The sequence below is a fragment of the Calonectris borealis genome, chromosome 5, assembly GCF_964195595.1.
Source record: "Calonectris borealis chromosome 5, bCalBor7.hap1.2, whole genome shotgun sequence".
Lineage (NCBI taxonomy): Eukaryota > Metazoa > Chordata > Aves > Procellariiformes > Procellariidae > Calonectris > Calonectris borealis.
The window spans coordinates 3,728,773-3,749,742 of NC_134316.1; the positions used below are offsets into that span (position 1 = coordinate 3,728,773).

Sequence of the window (20,970 nt, forward strand, 5' to 3'; positions counted from 1 at the left end):
GAAAGGAGCTTCCAGGAGGCCAGGGAAGTAATGTGGGAGATGCAGAAGGGCCTGAGAAGATCAAGCAGCTTGTGACGGTGAAAGGACAGTCGGGGGTGACACCGAAGTGATGGTGATCTCTCCTCGGAATGTGACAGCCAAAGGAGGCCAGGAGATCCAAGGGGAAGGGCCAATTCCAAGCTGGCATCCAAGTCAGGGGTAGGGCAGGAGGGATGTGGTATGGAAGGTGATGTGACATCTCTAAACTGAACCTCTCGGGGTCACTGGGCAGCAGGATACATCTCCCAGTTGAGAGCTGCATCTCTGTGTACCCCAAGGTAAACCAGCAGAGAAGACACGGGATGCACAGCTGCTCCTAACAAGTAACAACCATCATAATAAAAGAAGCCCATCACCTTGGTCTCTGACTTGCTGCTGTTGCTAGCTACGGTAATGAGACATCCCAATGGGAACATGTGATTTTTAACTTGAGAGCTAACAAGGTAAAGGAAAATACTGGAGAAATTCTCCTAATTTAAATGTGTGAGCAGGGAAGGGGGGAAATGAGAGACAGGTTTAGTTCACAGAAGGCTCATCAAATGGTCGTCTTAAGCTGTAAGCCGCCTTGTAAAGAGCCGTGTACGGGATTAGCAGGGGGTATCTCACATCTCAGACAAGGCTGCGCGGTATTTATCTTTACACACAAAAGCCCTTTTATACCACATAAGTACAAACACAGTTGGAAGTGATAAATTTGATCTCTTTTACAGAAAAACTTTTTTTCCTTTTTTAAAAAAAAGAGTCTCCGAAGACTTTATGCAATCTGTATTTGACAGGCAGTCAGAGACCCCTCTCATTTTGCAAAGTCAGCAAAACCCCCACTCTTTTCACTTAGGTGAAGGGTTTGTTTTAAGTCACTGGTTTAACTTATGGGGAAAAGAAGTCTCTTGCAACATGCCCGCTGAGGGTTTGAAACTCTTGGGGAGACAGGTACTTTAGTAATATTTATAAGCTCAGCTTCAAACCCAGCACTAAGCTGGCTAGCTCGCAGTAGTGGTCGGCAGCATCTCGGGAGAGGTCAGCAGCGCTTTGTTATTCCAATCTCCAGCTCTGCCGCGACGCCAACAAACGTTAAAGAGAATGGGAGAGGATCTCCCGGGTGCGGAAAGCAAACACACCACGATGTGCTGGCAGGGGCTGGAAGCAGCTTCTTAAAATGCTCTTTGTTCTCCCCGCTGCTGGGCTACGTGGATGAGCAGCAGCAGGAGCGAATCTCAGACGAGTTTCACTCCTCCTGCTACTTAATTCTGGTCTGGTACAGGAAGGACCTCATCAGTAAGCAAAGGGTACCTGCTCAGGGGAAGGGGCATCTGAGCAGCAGCCCGTGCACGTAGCAGAGGGGCTTCACGTAGCCTGACAGTATTCAAAGGTGCTCTGACAGGTATTGGTTTCATTAGGTATGTTAATGTGATGCAGAAGAGAAGGGTGCAGGGAATCCCATGGGTGTCTGAGCTGGGATGTCCACCCCACAGAGCTGGATGAACAACAGACCTACTCCAGTCAGATTAGCCCAGTGCTCTGCCTGAGCTCATTAGCCCTGACTCCTAATTAGCTCCCAGGTGGTCAGCTTGAGTGTCCCTGCTATGACCCCTTGGTTTCACAACTCATGTGCACAGGACAAGCCTGGGTTTGTCCCGTGGCTGCCCCGTGCTCTTCGGCCTGTCTGTACCACCCGGCTCCGGGCAGAGAGCTGTACGGGGCAGCACGCCTGCTCGCCTTCACCTCCAGCATCGTCTGCTTCAAAGCACTAGTACTGTGAAGAGGCTGCTCCTCATGACAGCTTGGAAGCAATAAAGGACAAAGGCTCTGAACATAAATGTCACAGAAAACCAGGGTTTCTAATATATCTCTAAAATGTGAAGTTTGGGCTTTTTTCAGTGGCACACTGCAAGGCAAGGGGGTAAGTTACAGAAGCGCCAGGGCCTGCTCCTTTGGGTTGCAGCTCTGATCCTTGAAGATTTTGACTTAAATATGTTTCTATTTAAACTTACAACCAATTTTGAATACAAAAGAGAAAACCGGCTCATTAAGCAATGGAGGGGGCTCGCAAGGCTCCCAGCAAAGCAGCAACAAAATGCCCTGGCTGCAAAGGCAGCAGTACCAGGAGTGAACAGCACCGTGGGCTCCGAGCCATCACAGGCACTTCCACTGGGGAAAGCCACCGAGGTGCCCCCGGACGCACCCTTAAGAGGAGGAATGTATTTCGTCCTGCCAGGTGTAACAGCCCCGAAATAAAATCTCAGTTTTGCAAGGCAAATAAATCAGTGCAACTCGAGGGCTTGCTGAAGCGTGCACGTGTAAAGCCCTGCTCAGAGGGGCACACCAGCTCGTCCTCCCGCCCGCCACCCTTCGGGGACACTGCCACAGCGCTCCCCGCACGGACCCCGTCTCTCCTGGGCACGGGAGGGCCCAGCCGGCTGACCAAGGCCACTGGAAACCAGCCACCCGTGGATGTGCTGGAGGGAGCACACGGAGGGCTGTGCAGAGCCGCGGCCAAAATGCTTCTCAGCAGAACAAGAGACCCTTCTCCCCCGTCCACTCTTCCTCTGCCTGCCACATTCGCATCCTATCATCTCCATAGCCCTTGTCTAGGGCCAGGGATGTTACTGGTATTTAATTACAGACTATATTATCTGCCACTCTGAACACATACATTAAAAATAATCATCTACGTATCAACTCTGTCTCAGAATGAATACCAATGCTTTACTGCAGAACTGTGCAGCCGCTGAGGCTACCTGCTTTTAAAATATTCTCAGTAATGAAGAGGTAGATTAACGTATTTATGCACATGCAAAGTTGTGAACACAATAAGTTGTTACGTAAACTGTTATATAAATTACCTACCAATTGCATATAAATTTTCAGAGTCAAATTCCACCAACCTCATGCTGAAGGAGTAAATCACTTCAAGTTACCACAGTTATTCCTGACGGCAGGGACCACTCTGCACAAATGAAGAAGGCAGAATCTGGCCTTAAATTACACACTCAACACACATTTGTGATATTACGTGTATTCAGAGATCTCCTGGCTCCTTCAGACTGTAACTGCAAATCAACTTGGAGACCCCAAACCAAGTAAACTGTCTATTTAAACAAAATGACTGCGATATAATAAATATTGATTTTGTAAACATTTTGCCGAGGTTAAAAGCTTTTCACAGAGATGGTCATTAGGCACGTAACTCTGCTCCAGATCCCTGGTAAGCACATTTATTAATAGGTCATATATTATAGCAGAATCTCAGGCAGTCTAAAGCAGCACAGCTCCCTTGAACTCGACACTGCAGCACATGCTCTCGCCAAGTGATGACATTGGTCCTGTAAGCTTCATGATACTTAATTTAAATCAAATGTATTTTGGGGCACGTACAAGTAAAGTGGATGTCTTCTTGGGTTCAGGAACCTTGCTGCGATGTAAACTCTTCTGGAATGGTTTAACATCTGGTGGCTGCATAAATACAAACTCTGCTTTTATGTTTTTGTTTCAAATTACACTCATTTTACTGTTGGTAACATACAAGGTGATGAAAAACACATTCACTAGGAGGGAACTGTTCCATGACCTACCTGAAGACAACTCTGAATAAATCACACTGCCTGGTACCCTTCAGACAGCCTTGGTGATCTCTGCTGGAAACCACCAGTCCACATGCTGGGTGAGGAAAAACTCCAGTACCCCACCCTTCCAATCCCAGCCTCCTGATTAAATAAGAGCTCAACTCGCTCGTTTTCTGGCTAGCCCTCCTCTTTATCTAGTGAGGATATATCGAGCTGTAGCCCTATACGTAGTACCTCTCGTTTGACAATATGATTGCTCTCCGCAGCAGGGAATCACCACCAATTCAATGATAAAACCCCAAGGAGCCCTTGCAGGACTGGGGGATGACGAAGCCCTCAGATGCGTGCTACTGGCACACAGACTTTATCGGGTGCTGGAGAGGACCACTGCGGGCGGTTCAGATCACACGCCGAACGCCAGCCAGGTGCCATATGCTGGAGCTGGGCAACCATTAAAAAACCTCCAGTTTTCCAAGAGTATGTAGGTCGATCATTGGGTTTCTGTCAACTCTCATCACGCGCACAGAATGGAGATGGGACAAAACACTGCGGTCAATGGATTTGATGGCACGATCTGCACGAGGCCTTAACCATACCTTAAGATTCGTTCTGCACATGTTGCTATTCCAGACCCATCTGGCATCAAACTGCTCAACTGCCATAAAATCACAGAATGGTTTGGGTTGGAAGGGACCTTTGAAGGTCATCTGATCCAACCCCCCTGCCGCGGGCAGGGACATCTTCAACCAGATCAGGTTGTTCAGAGCCCCGTCCAACCTGACCTGGAATGTTCCCAGGGATGGGGCACCTACCACCTTTCTGGGCAACCTGTGCCAGTGTTTTACCACCCTCATCGTAAAAAATTTCTTCCTTGTACCTAGCCTGAATCTGCCCTCTTTTAGTTTAAAACCATTCCCCCTTGTCCTACTGCTACAGGCCCTGCTAAAAAGTCTGTCCCTCCTCCCAGATCTCTCTGGGGCCACAGGTTGGTTTGTAAAATCCAAGACTCTTGGGCCCTACGTGACTCATGACAACTGCAACAATTTACAGCTTTATTGAAGCCAGACCTGTGGCATATGGCAGGAAGGGCTTTTATCCTACCATACACAGCCTGCTGCAGTCGTGACATAAATTATTCCCCCAACTTTCCTTTTATTGCATCACAAGATGAACTGAGATGCCAAATGTTGCGTGCGTGTGCTCCTGCGAAAGATGATCTGTGCTAATTGCCACAAATGACCTTGCGCAGTGTCATCCTCCTGACATTGCCTCTGCCGAGTTGCAAATGATCTCAGGAACTGAAACAGCCCCACTTTTCCCACTCAGCAGAAGAAACATCACGTAATTGCAGGAGGTATTCGCCCAGGTCACACTCATGTTTGAAGCACCCCTCTTGTTTCTAGGGGTGTCACAGGGAAAGGATCACACTTAGGGAGAAAGACACTTAAGTCGATGAATCTATATTGATTTACTCCAGCTGAGAAATAGGGCAGGAGTCTGGGGTAAAGAGCCCCTGCTTATAAATCTGATCTCACTACTTCACTTCCAGGGCTTTCCGAGACGCTGAGAGCAGCCAGACTTTGCTTCCCAACAGTGCCCATTCTCAGGTGAAGACTGACCATGCAGCTACCAGCACCTAGACAGCTACAAACCCCTGGAAATCAAACCTGTGAGGCATGAGCTAAAAGCCGGCTAAAGCGCTACACCAATAGCTCCACGAGCTTTGGCATTTTTCCCCATGATAACCTGCTCGTGCAAGTCTCAGGATACCACCGAGAAGACATGGCTTGCTTGTTCCTCCTCCTGCTGCATTGCACCGTGCTCTCGCTCGCTAGGCACTAAGAACTGCGCTATAGTCGAAGAAAATATCTTTTGCCTGAACAGAAATGGGGTTGTTTCAAAGCAAAATCTACCTGCATTAGTTCTCTCAGCATACCGGAGCCAGCTGACTTGCTCGAATTATAAAATGGCTCTAGTTCAATCACAAAAAGGGTTCAAATGAGGTTTCAGTCTCATCAGGTAGAGCTCCTTACAGTCCCTCCATCACTAGCGGAAAGAGGCATATTTCTCCTGAGAACAGCTAGGAAAGGAGTCAAACGTGGCCCTACTAAATAAATAGCACTCCGCATTCCCTGGATCCTCCCCAGCTGCTGAAGCGCTGCAGCTGCAAGGTGGGGAAGGAGAAAGCAGCTGAGACCATGGGGTGGGATCCTACCTCCTTTCCCTTCCCTCCTCTCACCTTTCTCCCCTGCAACAGATGCATTCCTCTAGGCTTCACACAACGATGAGACATCCCAGAGCAGCATGGTGGCCTTCCTCCGGCACCTACCTACCGCTCGCAGCTCATCAAGGGATCACACGTCAGTCAGCCACATCTGGCACATCTGCTGAAAGCAAATACCTGGGTATGGCCACACGAGCCAGAAACCCGCTGCGAAAGGCAGCCGGTCAGCTTGCAACTCTGCAGGGTCTGCCCAGCGAAGACGTGGGCAAGTCACCTGCCAGCCAGAAATGGAGGAAGGATCCTCCTCGGAGCTGCTTGCAGTATGCCCTTCACCATCTGACAACCCGGCGCCGCGGTAGGAAATCAATAGAGAGCCTAACCATTGCCCAAGTCACAGATGGATCGACTGATCAGTCATCTGGTTCGTAGCTCCAGAAGCATAGCACGATACACACAGTCGATACGATCAAATAACCTTCTTGCCCCTCGATCTGGGCTGTCATCTGCCATTAGCAGAGCGGAAGGTGCAGCGCTTGGCTCCCTTCCGTCCTGCCGAGCAGCCAGAGGGCAAAATTTAAAATGACACAAAACCACAACTCTTTGTGGGTATAGGATTATTTTTTTTTTTTAGCCAACAACAAATTTTAACTGCTGTGCTCTGGGGGAGGTGAGAAATAACCTCATAGGTGAGAAACTGTGTCTACGCACTTGTTCTGATTCACCGAGCTGTGGGCTGATGGCAGCGCAGACCTAAGCAAACGCCCTTTCAGGTCCTCATTTCCAGGGAATTCAACATGAAGATGGAAGAAGTGTTGCTGTGGGACGGATACAGGACATACAGGGGAAACTCGGCCACGTCTGAGCTGCGGAGCTGAGCGGGTTCTATGCAACAGCACGGCTTGAACCACCACTGCTGCTCCTCCTAGAAAAGATCCTCGCAAAGAGCTGGCTGTAGATTAAAAACGGCATAAGAAAGAGGCAGTCGGCTGGACTACAAAGGAGCACCAATAAAATATACATCGGGACAATCAGAGAGGCATTTTGACTGCTTCCTCAGACAGCAAGACTAAGACTTCACTGGCTTTGCCATGAAAGTCGAGGCTTGTTTTACACTTCTATCTTGTACCCTGCCAAAGAAAGAGCGCTGTGTTCCCAGGAAACAGTGGCATCTGTCACCGAGCCAAGGGACAACGCCAGCTCTCACCCAGCACACAGTTAATCCGACGCTGTTTGCACATCAAGAGCTCTGACCAGTTTACCATTTCAGATGCCCCAATTCAAGAAAGCATGTAAGTCATGCCCTTAAATCTCTGTGACTTCAATTTAAGACTGAGCATGTATGGAAGTGCTTTCCCAGGGAGGGAGGCTGATGCTCTCATTATGTCCTGGATGGGATTTCACCCAGCCCAGACAGCTACGATGCCCTCTGCATTGTTGGAAGTTCTCAGTACATCTCCACGTATAGCAGGCGGTGCTTGGTCATGAATGTGCATTACACCATGATCAGGTTGCTGGGCTGGAAGAAGGGAGCTGTGCTAAACATACATTTCTAAGAGGCAGCTTCAGACAAGCTAGGGCAGTCCGAGGCAGGGGAAAGGACAGACAGGGAGGCTAAGCAATTATTTGTCCAGGAGCACACGGCAAATCCTTAGCAGGGAGAGCTGACCTCCAGTGACAGCCATGAGCCCATCCCTTCTTTTTCCAGCATCCTCAGGGAAATGCTGCCACAGTTCCCTTCCTCGATGCAATATAAACAGCCGGAGCTGCACTTGCCAGCAGCTACCCACTCCTCCCCTGCTTCAGGCTGAATCACCGGGTGCTTCGGGTAACACAGCCCAGCCCTGCCAGCAAGGGAATGGCGGCTCTGACCCCAAAGCAATACGTCTGTGTCTGGAAATCAATAAATACACCTTGTAAGAAATTATCCACTTCAAACCCCCGACACAACCCCACCCCCCCTTCTCCCAGCTTTACATACTCCAATGGAGAGACCACAGCATAAAATCAGAGAAACCTGTTTGGAAAGGGATGCTTTCCTAACAACACCCTGGAGTCAAAACCAGACCTCTGAGCCTGCCTTACAGACAGAAAGGTCCTTCCCAAGCAGAAAGCCCACCAGCAGAGCAAAGCCCCCAGCTAGCAAAGGGACAGACACCCTGGGCAGCCAGTGCACTAAGTGCTGGGCCAGGAGCAGCAGTTCTTTTCATCGTCTACAGCTGATGCCTGCAAAGGTCAAGAGGTAAAGAACAGGGAGGAGGAAAGTGGTGAAGTTAAAAGAATTAGTGAATTAATGCCTCTTGAATCGAGGGGCATTGGTTATCTGGGAAGACAGAGGGATTTCATCAGAGAAGACCCCAAGAGCTGCAGGTGGAAAACAGCTGCAGTTCCACAGCACAGGCTTAAACAAGTGATGCTACGGATGCATTATGCACCCTTGAGCTGAAAGCACAACCATAAGCCGTCATTAATTCACACACACTAAACAATCCTGCTGCAGGGCACTGTGACAAGAGAAGGGAACTGACAGCACAAATCCAGAAGGACCAGTCAGGGGAAAGGGAAAAATGGAAGTAAATGCAAGGGTCCAACTCCCAAAAAAGAAAAAAAAAAAAAGGGATCACTGGTTGAAAGATGTGCTGCAGTTCCAGGGTTCATGCAAATAATTTAACTGATATTTGCCCAGGTGTTTAGGCATTATGCCTCCTCTCCAAGCTGGAAGCAGGAGTCCCAGCGTGGGCACTCAGGCTGGGATCTCCGCACGAGGCATTCCAAGTTGTAAACACGATCTTCCACTCAAATGGCTCGGTGCTGCCGCATCAGTGGAACCGTGCTCATTTTCACCAGCTGCGGGTCTGACCTCATGCTGATGGGCAATGGCAACCGTGGCTCCAGCCCACAGCACTTCAGGCAACAAACATGCATGCCTTATTAACATCCAGTTCCCACCCTTTTTTTGAATCCATCAACTAATATAAGGTTAGTAAAGGGGAAGGGGTAATTAACACTGATGGGAAATCCCTCAACTGTTACATCCCTTCCACAGCCCTTTCTGCTGACTGTGGTACAGAATTGAATGTGCACCTATTAACACCCCGGTATTTCTGTAATGCGGGGAATTTAATAGCTCATCAAATGCAAAAAACGTAACCCAAAACCTAGTCCATGCTGCGCCCACTGTGTCATAGTTTGGTATCACCCCTCACAGTCAAGGACCTCTCTGGCCTTGTCTGTTGCCACAGCCAGATGCTGGCTCATGAAAATTTCAAAATGAACTTGGTCTTATTCTTTCTACTAGAAATTCTGCTCTTACCAGAAAAGTTGAGCCTCCGCTGAGCTTTTCCAGCTCCAGGTCAGGCTGTCCCCAAAAGCTGCATCCAATTCTGAAGCCAAAATGCGAGTTAGTTCAGACTCCCAACAAAATTTTCCTTTGAATAGGAAAACTGAATCTTTGGCACGTTGTTCTCAGCTCTGGTCTCTTTTGAATTATAAACTGATGTATCTCCTTTCTGCATTCATCAGCCACTGGTATGGGTGAGAGTTGGGCCCAGCTTCTACATACAGGTCTCCTTGTTAGAAAGCTTAATAGCTTTCCTTTTTATGACTACCCAGTAGGACCCTCACCCAGTAAGCCACCCCCCAACGGCGGTCCCAGAGCACCCGTTTACCAAACCATCCCACTTTCACAGTCTTTTCAGTTCCAACTTGGTTGGTCCATGAGAACTTAAGAAACTTTCATCCAGACAGCTTTGGTACCATTGCTTTACTCTTCACCGGGCTTCTAACGCACCAGCCTCTGCCTCTCCTTCTCGGACGCTACCTGAGCTAGGGTCACCAGAGATTTATACCGTGAGCTCTCTTTGGCTTACGTGCTTGCTCTAAATAGATATTTATCCAATTCATCCCAGTAGGACTATCTGAATGAACAGGGAATGAGCTGGCTTATTTATAAGCCAATTTAACAGGTAAAAATGCATACCAGAGCCACACAGAATGCCCCATCCCAAAAATAAAGCAGGGAACAAGGCTGTCAAAAGAGCAGTTTTGAAAACTGGGGAGTCATAACGATTCAACTGTCTTTTTTAAATTATTCTTTGATACAGCTGGGAAGAGCACATGCAATTTGAAAGCACTCTGCTTTAAATGAATATATATGTGAATCATGCAAGTTAATCAAGGGATGCAGAAAATTCCTTCAAACTTTAGGAAGGAGAAAGTATCTCCAAATGGTAGGTGCTGGATCTCTAGAAAGTACACTGCAAGACTCCTTAATAGGATTTTGTGGTCATACATGAACAGGTTCTGGCAAGTAACACCAAGCAAAGTTTTCCTTCTAAAAACCTGAACTATTGGGTGCTGGTTTATTTAGAAGAGTGGGAATGAGCAATGCAAAAAGCCTCTTGAGAACGTGTTCCCGACCAAGATCCACCCGCACCACTGTCAGCTCTCCAAGTGCATCTTGTGAAACGTGGTAAATAAGCAACAATGCCTTTTTCTCACTTTCATGTCATTTACTTAACACCAGGTGCAGTGTTTGCTCTGCTTGCTAGTTCTCTCTTTTTCAGACTAGGGATGTGGTGACAGGAGAATTTCTGGGTGACACACTGATACCTGCTGAAATTTCCACGAAAGAGAGACAAGAATTAGTCCATGCGCTGATTCTTCACCCATCTCAGCTGCGGTGCTCCTGACCTGCACCACAGTAAACGCAGCAAGAAATATCAAGCCACTGGGATCCTTCATTCATAAAGTGGCCAAGAGAAGAAAAAAAATCAGATACAACTGGGTGGGGAGAATGGAAAAGGTTTGATATTTACAGAGCGCAGGAACCTTCTGGATGAAGACTGATCCCACCAGACACCAGCCTGCACGCTGAGATGCTTAAAAGCCTTTGGAGAGCCTGAGCTCAGATGGTGCAACACAGCACCGCCCTGTCAGGTCGGTGTATTTTTGGACTTCCCACTGGAACTGATGAAGCTGCAGTGATTTACACCTGCTCTGAGACGGCCCTGGGCCCATTTCCATTTGCAAATAACTAAGAGGTCATGTCCTGCCACCAAGTGCCACACGGGCTCCAAGAACGCCTTGTAGGACTTGCTCTACCTCATTACCTTTGATTAACATGGTATTCGTGGTTGCTTCTTACTCTGTTAACTGCAGTAAGTGCAGACGAAGGAATCACCTGACAGAAAGTTTTTTTCCTAAATAAATTAATAGAAGAAGGCAGCATCACCTCCAAATCCCAGACAGACACAAGCTGGTGTAAATCCACTGACCTCAGAGACATTTCTTTGCTTTTTTCTGACTTCAAAGCATCTCAGCCTGTTTGCCACTCTCAGGATTTGGCCACAGAAAAACAGAGCAATCGGGAAGGCTGTTTGGCATCGCTAGAGAAGGACAGGAGAGACCCTGCCGCTGCCGATGGCAGGTGATGGAACAAGCGCGGTGGGATTCGGGAAGGCCATCAAACCAAGGCTTGGGAAAGTGCATTGCTTGCAACAGGAAAAGATTAAGGATTCTCACCGCTTCTGTTTTAGCAGCAAATATTTTACTTTGCAAATGCAAACAGATCTTTGTCATACAGCAGCTCCCTGGATACCTCCCACAAGCACTGTGGGCTACAGGAATTCCCATGGACTCAACAGCAGTAGGTTCACGATGCCTCAAGAAAGCGACTCCCCACAAAAGTTTCTCTGGCAGCTAACACAAAGGTCCAGCCAAGTAAGCTAATGAATAACGCTGTCTGCTTGTCACCATCTTGGCTCTGATGCCCGCTATCCCCCGTGCAGAAACTAAGAGGCACTGGTGTGTTCTCCATCCCCTAATTCACCCCAGATGTGCAAATCAACTGGAACAAAGTCATGCCTAATGTACATAGGATTTTTGATTCTTAAAGGAAGAGCTCCCCCTGCATCCCTCCTCCCATCTGTGCTAGTGACAGGCTTGATGAGCTGAGGTCTAGAGAGTACCTCTGCTAATTAGCCTCTGACTGCTAACAATCATTACAGCTGATTCAACAGAGTGTGTAATGTCAGTTTACAGGGTTGGTCTCTACCGCAATCTGTGTGGAGATGCTGCAGGGTTTGCAATCAGAGGACAGTCTGTGTCTTCAGCCTGGGCAATCCCACACCGGGCAGTTACATCCCACGTAAAAGTATAACTGAGAGCACTATTTGCCTTCTACTGAAGTCAAGACCTGTTTCTGCTTTGCTACAAGAGGAACTGAACAGGCTGCCCAGCCTGCTCCCCTTTCAGTGTCAAGGCAAAGCAGACAGTGGTCCCACCCCAGAGTCTTGGTTTAATATAAAAGGAACATGAAAAAGATGCTAGTGGAGAAAAGAGGCAGAGCCCCATGAGTCCCTGTAAAGAAAACCCATGATCCCAACCCAATGCAGAGAGAAGCTTCTTGCTTGACTGCCCAAAAAGAGAGCAGAAGTTTGCATCGCCGTTCACCATGGGACCACTGACCTCGTCAGCCTCTGCGCACGGTAAATCCAGGTTCATGTTTGCTGCAGTGGGGCACCCATCTCAAAGACAAAAGCAGCCTCTGGCAAGCATGACCCACCCCAGGGAGGGTGTCCAGCCATGGGGCAAGAAGTACCAGGGCCACTGCAGAGGATAGCCAGATATAACAGCGCTGGGCAACAACCCGACACCCTACGAGAGACGGGCAGGAATCACTACTCTACATCACTGTCTCTCCATTGCCTAACCCAGAAAGCTTTCAAACCTGCTTAAAAGCTACTACCAGAAACCATGAATTTCTGGGAGACCTTTCCAACACGCATCGGCAAGGGTAAAATGTTTTTAAGACAGAGCTTGATCAGATGAAGGATGGGAGTTCAGGGCTGTCAGAGATAGCTGGGGACTGGACTGCGTGACCCTGGAGGTCCCTTCCAGTCCGTTTGTATACGTATGTATCTATCTATCTATATATAAAAAACCATTAGCAAGCTGCTGAGCCTGCACTCACCACACACTTCCCAGCAAAAGCAAGAGGGACTTGAATGTGCAAAGAATAAATGATTCAGCTCCATCTTGTGTTGCTGCTTTTGACATGCCAAGCAGCACTCCAGCTTGTCAGGATAAAATCCAGACAGCTGCAATATATGTACAAAACTGGGACAATTCAGATTAAAAACCCATTTTCCTCTATGTTTCTCTGAATATTTACCCCTCTCCCAACAGCTGTCCTGAAAGGAAGATAGGAAGAGAGAGGATTTCCCATGATCTGCATCCGGCTTAGAAATCCTAGCTCCCTGAATTATGTTTGATTGTGCCTTAGCACAGATTATTTTGAAATTATCATCTGCGAGAACCACACAATCAGCACTCTGTCAGAGGAAACCAAAAATTGGGGCAGTTCCCGAAGAGGTCTGTAAAAAGCCCTTTGGTCTCCTCTCCAAAGCGAAGCGTGCTGCACTTAACAGCAATTGCCTAGGGCCCAGCAATCACGTACTGACGCGTGAATGCTGCTTTCAAGAACAACAGCTTATCAAGGCACTCTCGGGTCATCGCAGACTGCAGCGAGAATCACAGTCTCCTCAGGTCAGAAATTAAGAGCACAGACATATCACAAAGAATATTTTGCACTGAGTGGTGTTGTAATTGTGGAGAAGTCAAGAGCTGACGACTCTGTCCTTTCCTACAAGCTGTAGGTACTCATTACCACCACTCATCGCAGCAAAAAGATGAGGCAAAAAGGGACAGTCACCCTTTCGGCAAGTTTGTCTTACTGCCAAAGGCCTGTCCCCTCAAAAAATGACACACGGATACTTTTGCAGGAGGTTCACTGGCTCAAATCCACAGGTGGTTTTGTTCCTAATGCCCAGTCCGAACCAGGATAAAGCTTGAAATGTCAATAGCCTCTCCCCTTGATTCAGTTACACGGCACCTCAGGGAGCGCTTCTGAAATCACTCCTTCAATTACACCGAACTGCCACAATTGACTCAACAGACACTTTTCCCTCCCCTAACAAGCAAACATCAGGAAATAGCAGTAAACCCCTGCACTGTCACTCTAAAAACCCATTTTGACTACCTCAGAAACACAGGCTCACTCAAGGCAGGTGTGACTTCACATTCTGATTTCCAAAAATTTGAGAGAAATTGCAGGAAAATCATTGTTTCAAATACCATTACAGTTCCATGTCTGTTAGCTACATCAATGAAATATTAAATTGCTAAAGCTCTCCTCCATGAAAAGGTATTTTGAAAGAAAAGCTAAGCATTCAAGGAAGAATAAGCCGTCCTAATCAAGAGCACAAGGACTGAACCTGAAGTATCTGAGTGCTTGCATAGGAAGTTGTCCAGATGCTCATGCGTGTATCTAAGTGCCTTGCTGCACCTGAATCAAAGCAGGAAGGTGAAGCCAAAACCTTATGAAAAGGCCTGGTACCCATTAGATTTCTCTTGTTTTGGAGAACAACACCGACAGCTAGACCCAGCTCCGCTCCCGCTCTGTCTCAGCACAGTCCAAACCACTTTATCCTCCACCACGAGGACCAGACTCTGGAGAACAGGCTGCTCTCACACAGCGACCACTTACTGGGTTTCATAACAGGCAAGAGGAGCAAGATGCTCACAGCATCCGATGGCTCATGCCACGCTAACACACCGGCGAAGAAGAGCTCCCGTGTTCCTGCGAGCAGGTCAGCAGTTACCTGTGCCATGGTGCACCCTGGCAGCCCATCACCAGCCGGTAGCAGTGACTGCACCCCATGTGTAAGGACAAGGGAACGGGGCACCAAAACTGCTCTGGCACTCGGGCTTCATCTTTGTAAGAGCGCAGGAAAGCCATGGAGGAGGTATTCCTGCTCCCAGTAAAAGGGGGTCAGGACAAGCCTTTCCAGGCACCGCCGTATCCCTTCCTTCCACAACGCAACGCAATGTGGTTACCCTCTTCTCCCAGCCCTCTCAAAGGGTGTCATGGCAAGCGATGGCCTGTCCCTGCATGCACCCACTGACCCAACATGGGGCGCAGAGCTGCAGCCCAGCGGTCTGCATCCTCCATGGAGCTGCACGCCGCCACACAGCCTGCCAAAGCATGACAGGGATGTTCCTGGAAAACGATCCGGCACAGGGGTCACGCACCTCCCCGTCTCTCCCCAGCTCCCCAACTCCTTGTCACAGGTTCCCGCACCTGCTCCTGCCAGCACTGATTTGCTGGAGCAGGGGACAATTATTTCAATGTTCATCCAAGGAATGACGCCCATCCCCTTGCGCCCTGTCCGCCCGCGTCCCAGTCACTTCTGCCCCAGTTCCCTTAAGCGAGGGGGTCACTGGTGCAAGGAGGGAGGGAGGCAGCGGGGTGGATGGAGTTGAGCTGAAGCTAATGACAGCCACGTTCCTGCCTCAAGCGCTGGGACCCTCTCCTCCAGCGAGGATGCGTGTAGGAGTGAGCGCGCTCAAGAGGAGCTGATCAGTATTCAGCAAAAGGCTCCGCTACCGTGCTGCCCGCTCGCCCGCTGCCGTCCCTCCTCCTCCCAATGACTCGGTGCGCGGGGGGAGGCAGCAGCCCTTCCTCAGCAGCACCCCACGGCACTCTGCTCCCGCGTCCCTGTCCTCCCCCGTGGCAGATTTCACACCTCACGAAAGCATCGCTCCCCCTCGCTTTTCCAGCTCTGCAGCGCAGATGTCCCCAATCCACCCCCAGGCCATCACCCGCAGGCCCTGCCGTCTCCTTCAGCAGAGCCTCGGCTCGCAGGGGCCAGCTGGCACGGCACAATTTGGGGACTCATGGCGAGCATCATCTGCCTGATGCCAGCCTCCCCGTGCCGGGAGGGCAACTCACCACCCAAGCAAGGGTGCAAAACGCAGCCCCAGCATGGGCGAGGGCGGGTAGCGATACTCCCACTTTGCCGGCCGGGGGAAGGTGGACCGTGTGGGACAAGGTATGCCGACAGGCAGCCCTCCACAGCCATCTCCCAACCGCGGGGCTCGTCCGGGGCTGCTGGCGGAGGCCACCCCGGGGCTCACCTTGTGGAGCTTCCACATGGCGCCTAGTGCCTTGACTTCGTGACTGGAGTGCTTGCCCTCCTCCAGGCACTGGTAGCAGACGGGGCTCTTGCACTGCACGCAGTACATGCTGTGGTTCTCCAGCTCGTGGTCGGTGCAGGTGGAGATCTTACGGGGGCTGAGGCGGCGGCTGACGCGACCCTGGGCCGGCGGGACCAGGCGGTGCTTGGCCAGCGGTCCCCGCGGCGGGTGGCATCGCAGGCGGCAGGGATCGCAGTAGAAGACGTCGCACTGCTCGCACATGACGGCCGCCTCCTTGGGCGCCTTCTCGCAGAGCTGGCAGCGCAGCGCCGCCGCCCTGCCTTGCTGGTAGCGGTCGATGACGCCCTCCAGCAGGCGGTTGCGGGGGAAGCCCCGCAACCCGCGCTCGTCCAGCACCAGGCTGCGGTGGCACTGCGGGCAGGTGAGGCAAGCGTTGCGCGGCGGCGGCGGCGGCGCCAGGGAGGCGGGGGGCGGCGGGGCGGCCGGCGGGAAGACGCGGACGCCGTTGGGGGACTTCTGGCAGGGGGTGGTGGGAGCGCTGGCGAAGCCGCCGTAGGAGCCGTAGCCGCTGTCCGCCTCGCTGTAGAGGCTCATCTTATCCAGGTCCAGGTAATCGTAGTCGGAGACGGCCGAGCCCGAGGCGCGGCGGCTCTGCGGCGACTCCGACTCCGGTGTCTGCACCAGGATGTTGCGGGCGCACGCCTGGCACAGGTTGTGCGAGCAGGGCAGGATGATGGGCTCCCGGTAAAAGGAGCCGCACACGGGGCATTTCAGCTCTTCTTCCATCTCTTCCATAGGGGAGGGAGGACGGCGGCGCGGCGCCGGCAGTGGCCGCGGCAGAGCGAGAGCAGCCACCCGCACCGCACCGCACCGCACCGCGCCTCGGCGCCGACTGCCGCCCGCCCGCCGGCCGCCCGCCGCGCGCTCCGCCCCGCCCCGCCCCGCCCCGCGCCTCGCCATTGGCCCGCCGGCGGCGGGGAGGCGGGCTGCCCGCTGCCATTGGCTCTGCCGCCTGACTGTCCGTCCGCCCGCCGGCGGCGCTGCGGGGGTCTGTCCTCAGGGCTGCGGTGCGGAGCTGTGGGGTCGGGCGCCGGGGCGTGGGGCTTGTCCGCGGGGCTGCCCCGGCTTCCCTCGCCCCGGCTCCCCCCCGGCGCCCAGGGGGAGTGTCCTTACCGCCACGGGCTTCTCGCCTTCCCCGCGGGCCGCCCGTGGTGCCCGCAGCAGCCTTCCCCAAGCCCCAAGGGTGCCCCCCAATATGGCGGCCTCCCTCGGGCCCCTACACTGCGGTGTACCCTGAAGACCACGGCGCGGGGCTTCAGGGGCCTCGCTGCCGGCAGCAGGAGGGCCAGCGGTGTCCTGCTGTGTGCTGCTGGCGCGTCAGGACTGTGTTGGGTTAGTGCAGCGAGAGTCGGGTCCCAGCCCAGAGGGGTACTGCGGTGGTCTGCTCAGCCTGAAGGGAAGGCGACCGGGCTCCTTGCAGAAGAGCCCTGCAAGTTCGATGGCTGCAGGATGGTTTGCAGCCTCTCGTCTTTTAGTTTTTAAGGGGACCCGGTGGGTGAGGCTCTGCTGTCGGGGGCTTTGTGGGGCCGCAGGGGGCTGAACCCTGGGGCCCTGGCTGCATGGTGGCAGCAGTGTTGTGAGGGGTGGTGGAGTGAGGAGGAGCCCCGCGCCCAGGCAGAGCAAGAGCGTGTTTGGGGGAAAGTCTTGCAGAGGACAAGGCACGTGTGCGATATGGGGGGTTCCTGCAGTTTCCCCTCTGACAGCACAAGGTGCCTTTCAGAGCTGGGAGTGCTGGAGGCAAGAAATCTGCTGAGGGACTGTCGTGAGGCTGTATTAATAATTATTAGAATAGCCACGTATCTAATAAATGCAACACGCTCAATAATCCTATAGCTTCCTATTAATCATACCAGTAAGATGACTGTGTTGATATGCAGGCTTGCACAAGCATGGTGGGGGGTGCCGGCAGACTGCTGTGGGCCGGCGTGCTGCGGTCCCCCGGCCTGGGACACCCCCGCGGGGTGCTGCTCTGACACTGGGGAGCGGGGGGGGGGGGCTGGCGGGTCTGCTGCTTCTGGCTTGTCAACAGTGCTTACTCTGAAGGTCGTCTAAGGTCTTTAAAATATCCTGGCAACGTGCAGTGCAGCATAGCGGTTCCTTTTCAGCCAATGGCAAAATAAGATTACTTGGAATGTTTCTGTATCGTCTCTCATTTCCCGCTCTCTGTGCACGCGTTTGGGGCTGCCCGTTAGCGCAGTTGCTCCATGCCTCCCGTGACGGTGTCTTTGGACCTCCCTTGGGAGAGGAGCCGTGTCGGTGAGAAACACGGTATGGAAGCTTGGAGGCAGAATCCAGCCTGGGGCTTGAAATTGGAGCTCAGAGGGGCTGCAGAGTCTCTGCGAAGCCACTGTCGGGGCAGTGAGGGGCTGAAGAAGGTTGGCTTCTGATCCCGTATGCGAGGCGCAGGCCCGAAGGAAAGGATGAGCCCTTGCTACCATTCACAGGCAGTTACTAAGGGTGCGGGGAGACCGGCTTCGGGATCCTGATGCTCAACAGCTAAGCCATGGGGTGACGCAGGGGGATTGGTGGCCAAGGTGGGGAAACTGAGGCAGGTTCACAGCAACTCCCCTGCAACCATGAGAGGGTGAGGGCTGGATCCTGACAGGCCCCTGTGACTGAGGGTTTGGCCAGTTTGGGGCCAAGGGCCAAGACCTGAGCTTAGCTGGAGCTCCGGGACCCTGGGCAGAGGGGTGGAGGAGCCCCCAGTGAGGCTCGTCAGGGCAATTAAGTGCCCTCAGAGCCCTGACACAGTGTGTGACGGTTCCCACTGGTGGGGATGATCTCGCAGCACCCGGGAGAGGCAAAGATCTGCTTGGCGCTGGAAACGTCCAGACAAAATGGGACAGTCACTGGTGTTTTTTCCTCTGGTTGCTTGTACGTGCACATCCAGAGTGTTGGGAACTGGTACCAGAAATCAAGGTTATTTTCTGAAATAGTCAAGCCACTTAGTGCACTTGCCACCATGGGCGCACCCGCATGGGGGGGAGATGCAGAAGTACTGGGGGGCACCCCGGGGCTGTCCGTCCCCTGCTCAAGGATTGTATGCCCCCGACACAGGGCTACCTACCCCCTTCTTGAGGAGCCATTTGTTGGCCGCTGTTGCTGACCCACGCCGTTCATCTGAGCCTTGGGCAGATTAAAGGGATATGGTGCAAGTGGCCATGGCGGCAGGGACCTGCCGAGTTCATCCCTCTGCGGGGACGCAAGTGACTCCGCAGCCCGGGACCGCTGAGCCCGAGCTGTGGTGTTGCGTAGGCGAGCACAGGGATGGATAGCAGGGGAGCGGAGGAGCGGGATCCCGCTGGAGCAGAGCATCGCTCCCAGCACGCCTGCCCGCTAGCCAACTAATGGGGTAGATACTGAAGAGATTAGAGTGGGATTTATCAGATTTAGCCTCAAAAGGCCCAATCCTTTGCAGGCACAGCTTTGGGCAGGGGCACTGAGAGGCTCTTTCCATCCTCTCGTGGGTTCGTGCAGTTCCCGGGATCCAGCCAGCAGGTACAATTTCAAGCTCCCACGTTGGTATTCAGAAGGGGGAGAAGCCCAAGAGCTGAGATGCACGAGGAAGGCACCGCCATTTCTCGGGCTGATAAGGAGGGACAAGTGATAAGGAGAAAAGGAGTTTCCGAGTGTGTCCCTCTTCTGCTCTGTGCAGGGGTGAGAGCAGGGGTGCTTTGTACTGTACTTTCTGCTTCTCCAGGCTCCTGCGGGCTCCATATCAACCACCGGCACTGTGACTTCCCCTGAACTCTGCTGAGCATTCCTCATTTGCTCCCTTCTGATGTCTGCTCAGAGTTGGTCATTTTTTTCCTGCTCTCATTCCTCTAGCTGCCCTTTTGCTGAAGTAAAACCATCATTCCTTGTTTGCTCTGCCTCTTGTTTCCTGTGGCCATTTTTCACTCTGGCAGGTATGTGATGCCATTTCTGCTGGAGTGATATGCTGATCATGTAAATAGGCAGAAAGGGAAAAAAAGCCCTACAAAGAGGAATGCAGCCAGTGCATTTGGAAGCAACCCTTGGTCATAAACATTTAGCTGTTTTCTTCTTGGCGCAGCAGCTTATGCCTTCACTTTCATCTCAGCAAGAGGCAAGCATCCCCCTGCTCTGGCTGCATATTATTTACAATTGTCAGTCTTGTTACTGCCCCAAGAACTGTGCAGCGTGCAGCTATGAACCTGCAATAATTACTTGACCCAGCTTCAATATTCATTTGTCTAATGTCGCTGTGATCAGCGATTACAAGTTAAAGGATCAAGAAGTCATCTTGTTCTAAGCTGGCTCTTGCTTTTCTCACGTGCCTCTTGCCAGGAGCCTCAGCTTTAGAAGTGGCCCCGGCTCCCACTGCGGGAATGGTGCAGCTCCGTTTCTGTTGCAACCAGCCTCTGCTCTGGGGGATGCAGAATACACCGCTGGGCTGAGATAAATTAAAGTCGTTGGGACTCTGAGTAAGCGCTGTTGCATCCCCTTGGTGATCCCTAATAACAAGAAGGACTGTTATGAACATCAATTGCCTGCTCCTGGCCATTCCCCGCTGCTCCCCGCCAGCCTGCAGATGTGTTTGCTTTGTCTGCTGGAAATGCGGATTAGGAATCAGGATCAAGCTTGGAGATCTCCACAGGAGCGAGATGGGGCGGTGGGCAAAGCTGTTTGAATTGTATGTGGTGTGTTACCCCCCAAAAAGATCACAACACCGCTGTGGTTGTGTTAAACCGATTGGAAAACCACAGTAATTGGGGTGTGACACAAGGGGCGGAGGTGGCCCACGGTGTCAGGACCTGCTCCCACATCCCCCTCCAACCTCCATCCCAGCCACCTCCTTTGGATCCTGGCGCCCATCAGCTGTGTCCCCGAGACATTCCTTGTCTTGAGAAATTAGAATATGAGGAAAGAGGAGATGGGCAGATGTCACGAGGGCCACAAGGGACCACGAGTCAAAAGAGGAAAAGGGATGGAGAGCGTGAGAGCCCCTAATCCCCCCAGTTCCCTGGCAGGATGGAGGTAAGGGTTGTGGTAATGACCAGGACTTGCCTAGAGCTGGGTGCTGGAGGGAAAAATCAAGTGTCGCATTCTGGAGTTATCTTGGGGAAG

The 20,970-nt window shown here is 52.0% G+C and overlaps 1 protein-coding gene across 2 annotated transcripts in view; it reads right to left on the bottom strand.

Moving 5' to 3' along the window:
- TRIM9 (tripartite motif containing 9) overlaps positions 1-16,706 on the bottom strand; it is a 70,750-nt gene extending 54,044 nt beyond the window's left edge. Inside the window, exon 1 of one of the 2 annotated variants that reach the window (XM_075152454.1) lies at positions 15,802-16,706. In XM_075152454.1, the coding sequence (XP_075008555.1) occupies positions 15,802-16,617 (816 nt within the window). In that variant the 5' untranslated portion in view covers positions 16,618-16,706. The remainder of the gene's footprint in view (positions 1-15,801) is intronic. The other variant, XM_075152455.1, reaches the window with a different exon arrangement.
- Positions 16,707-20,970: the final 4,264 nt, after the last annotated feature.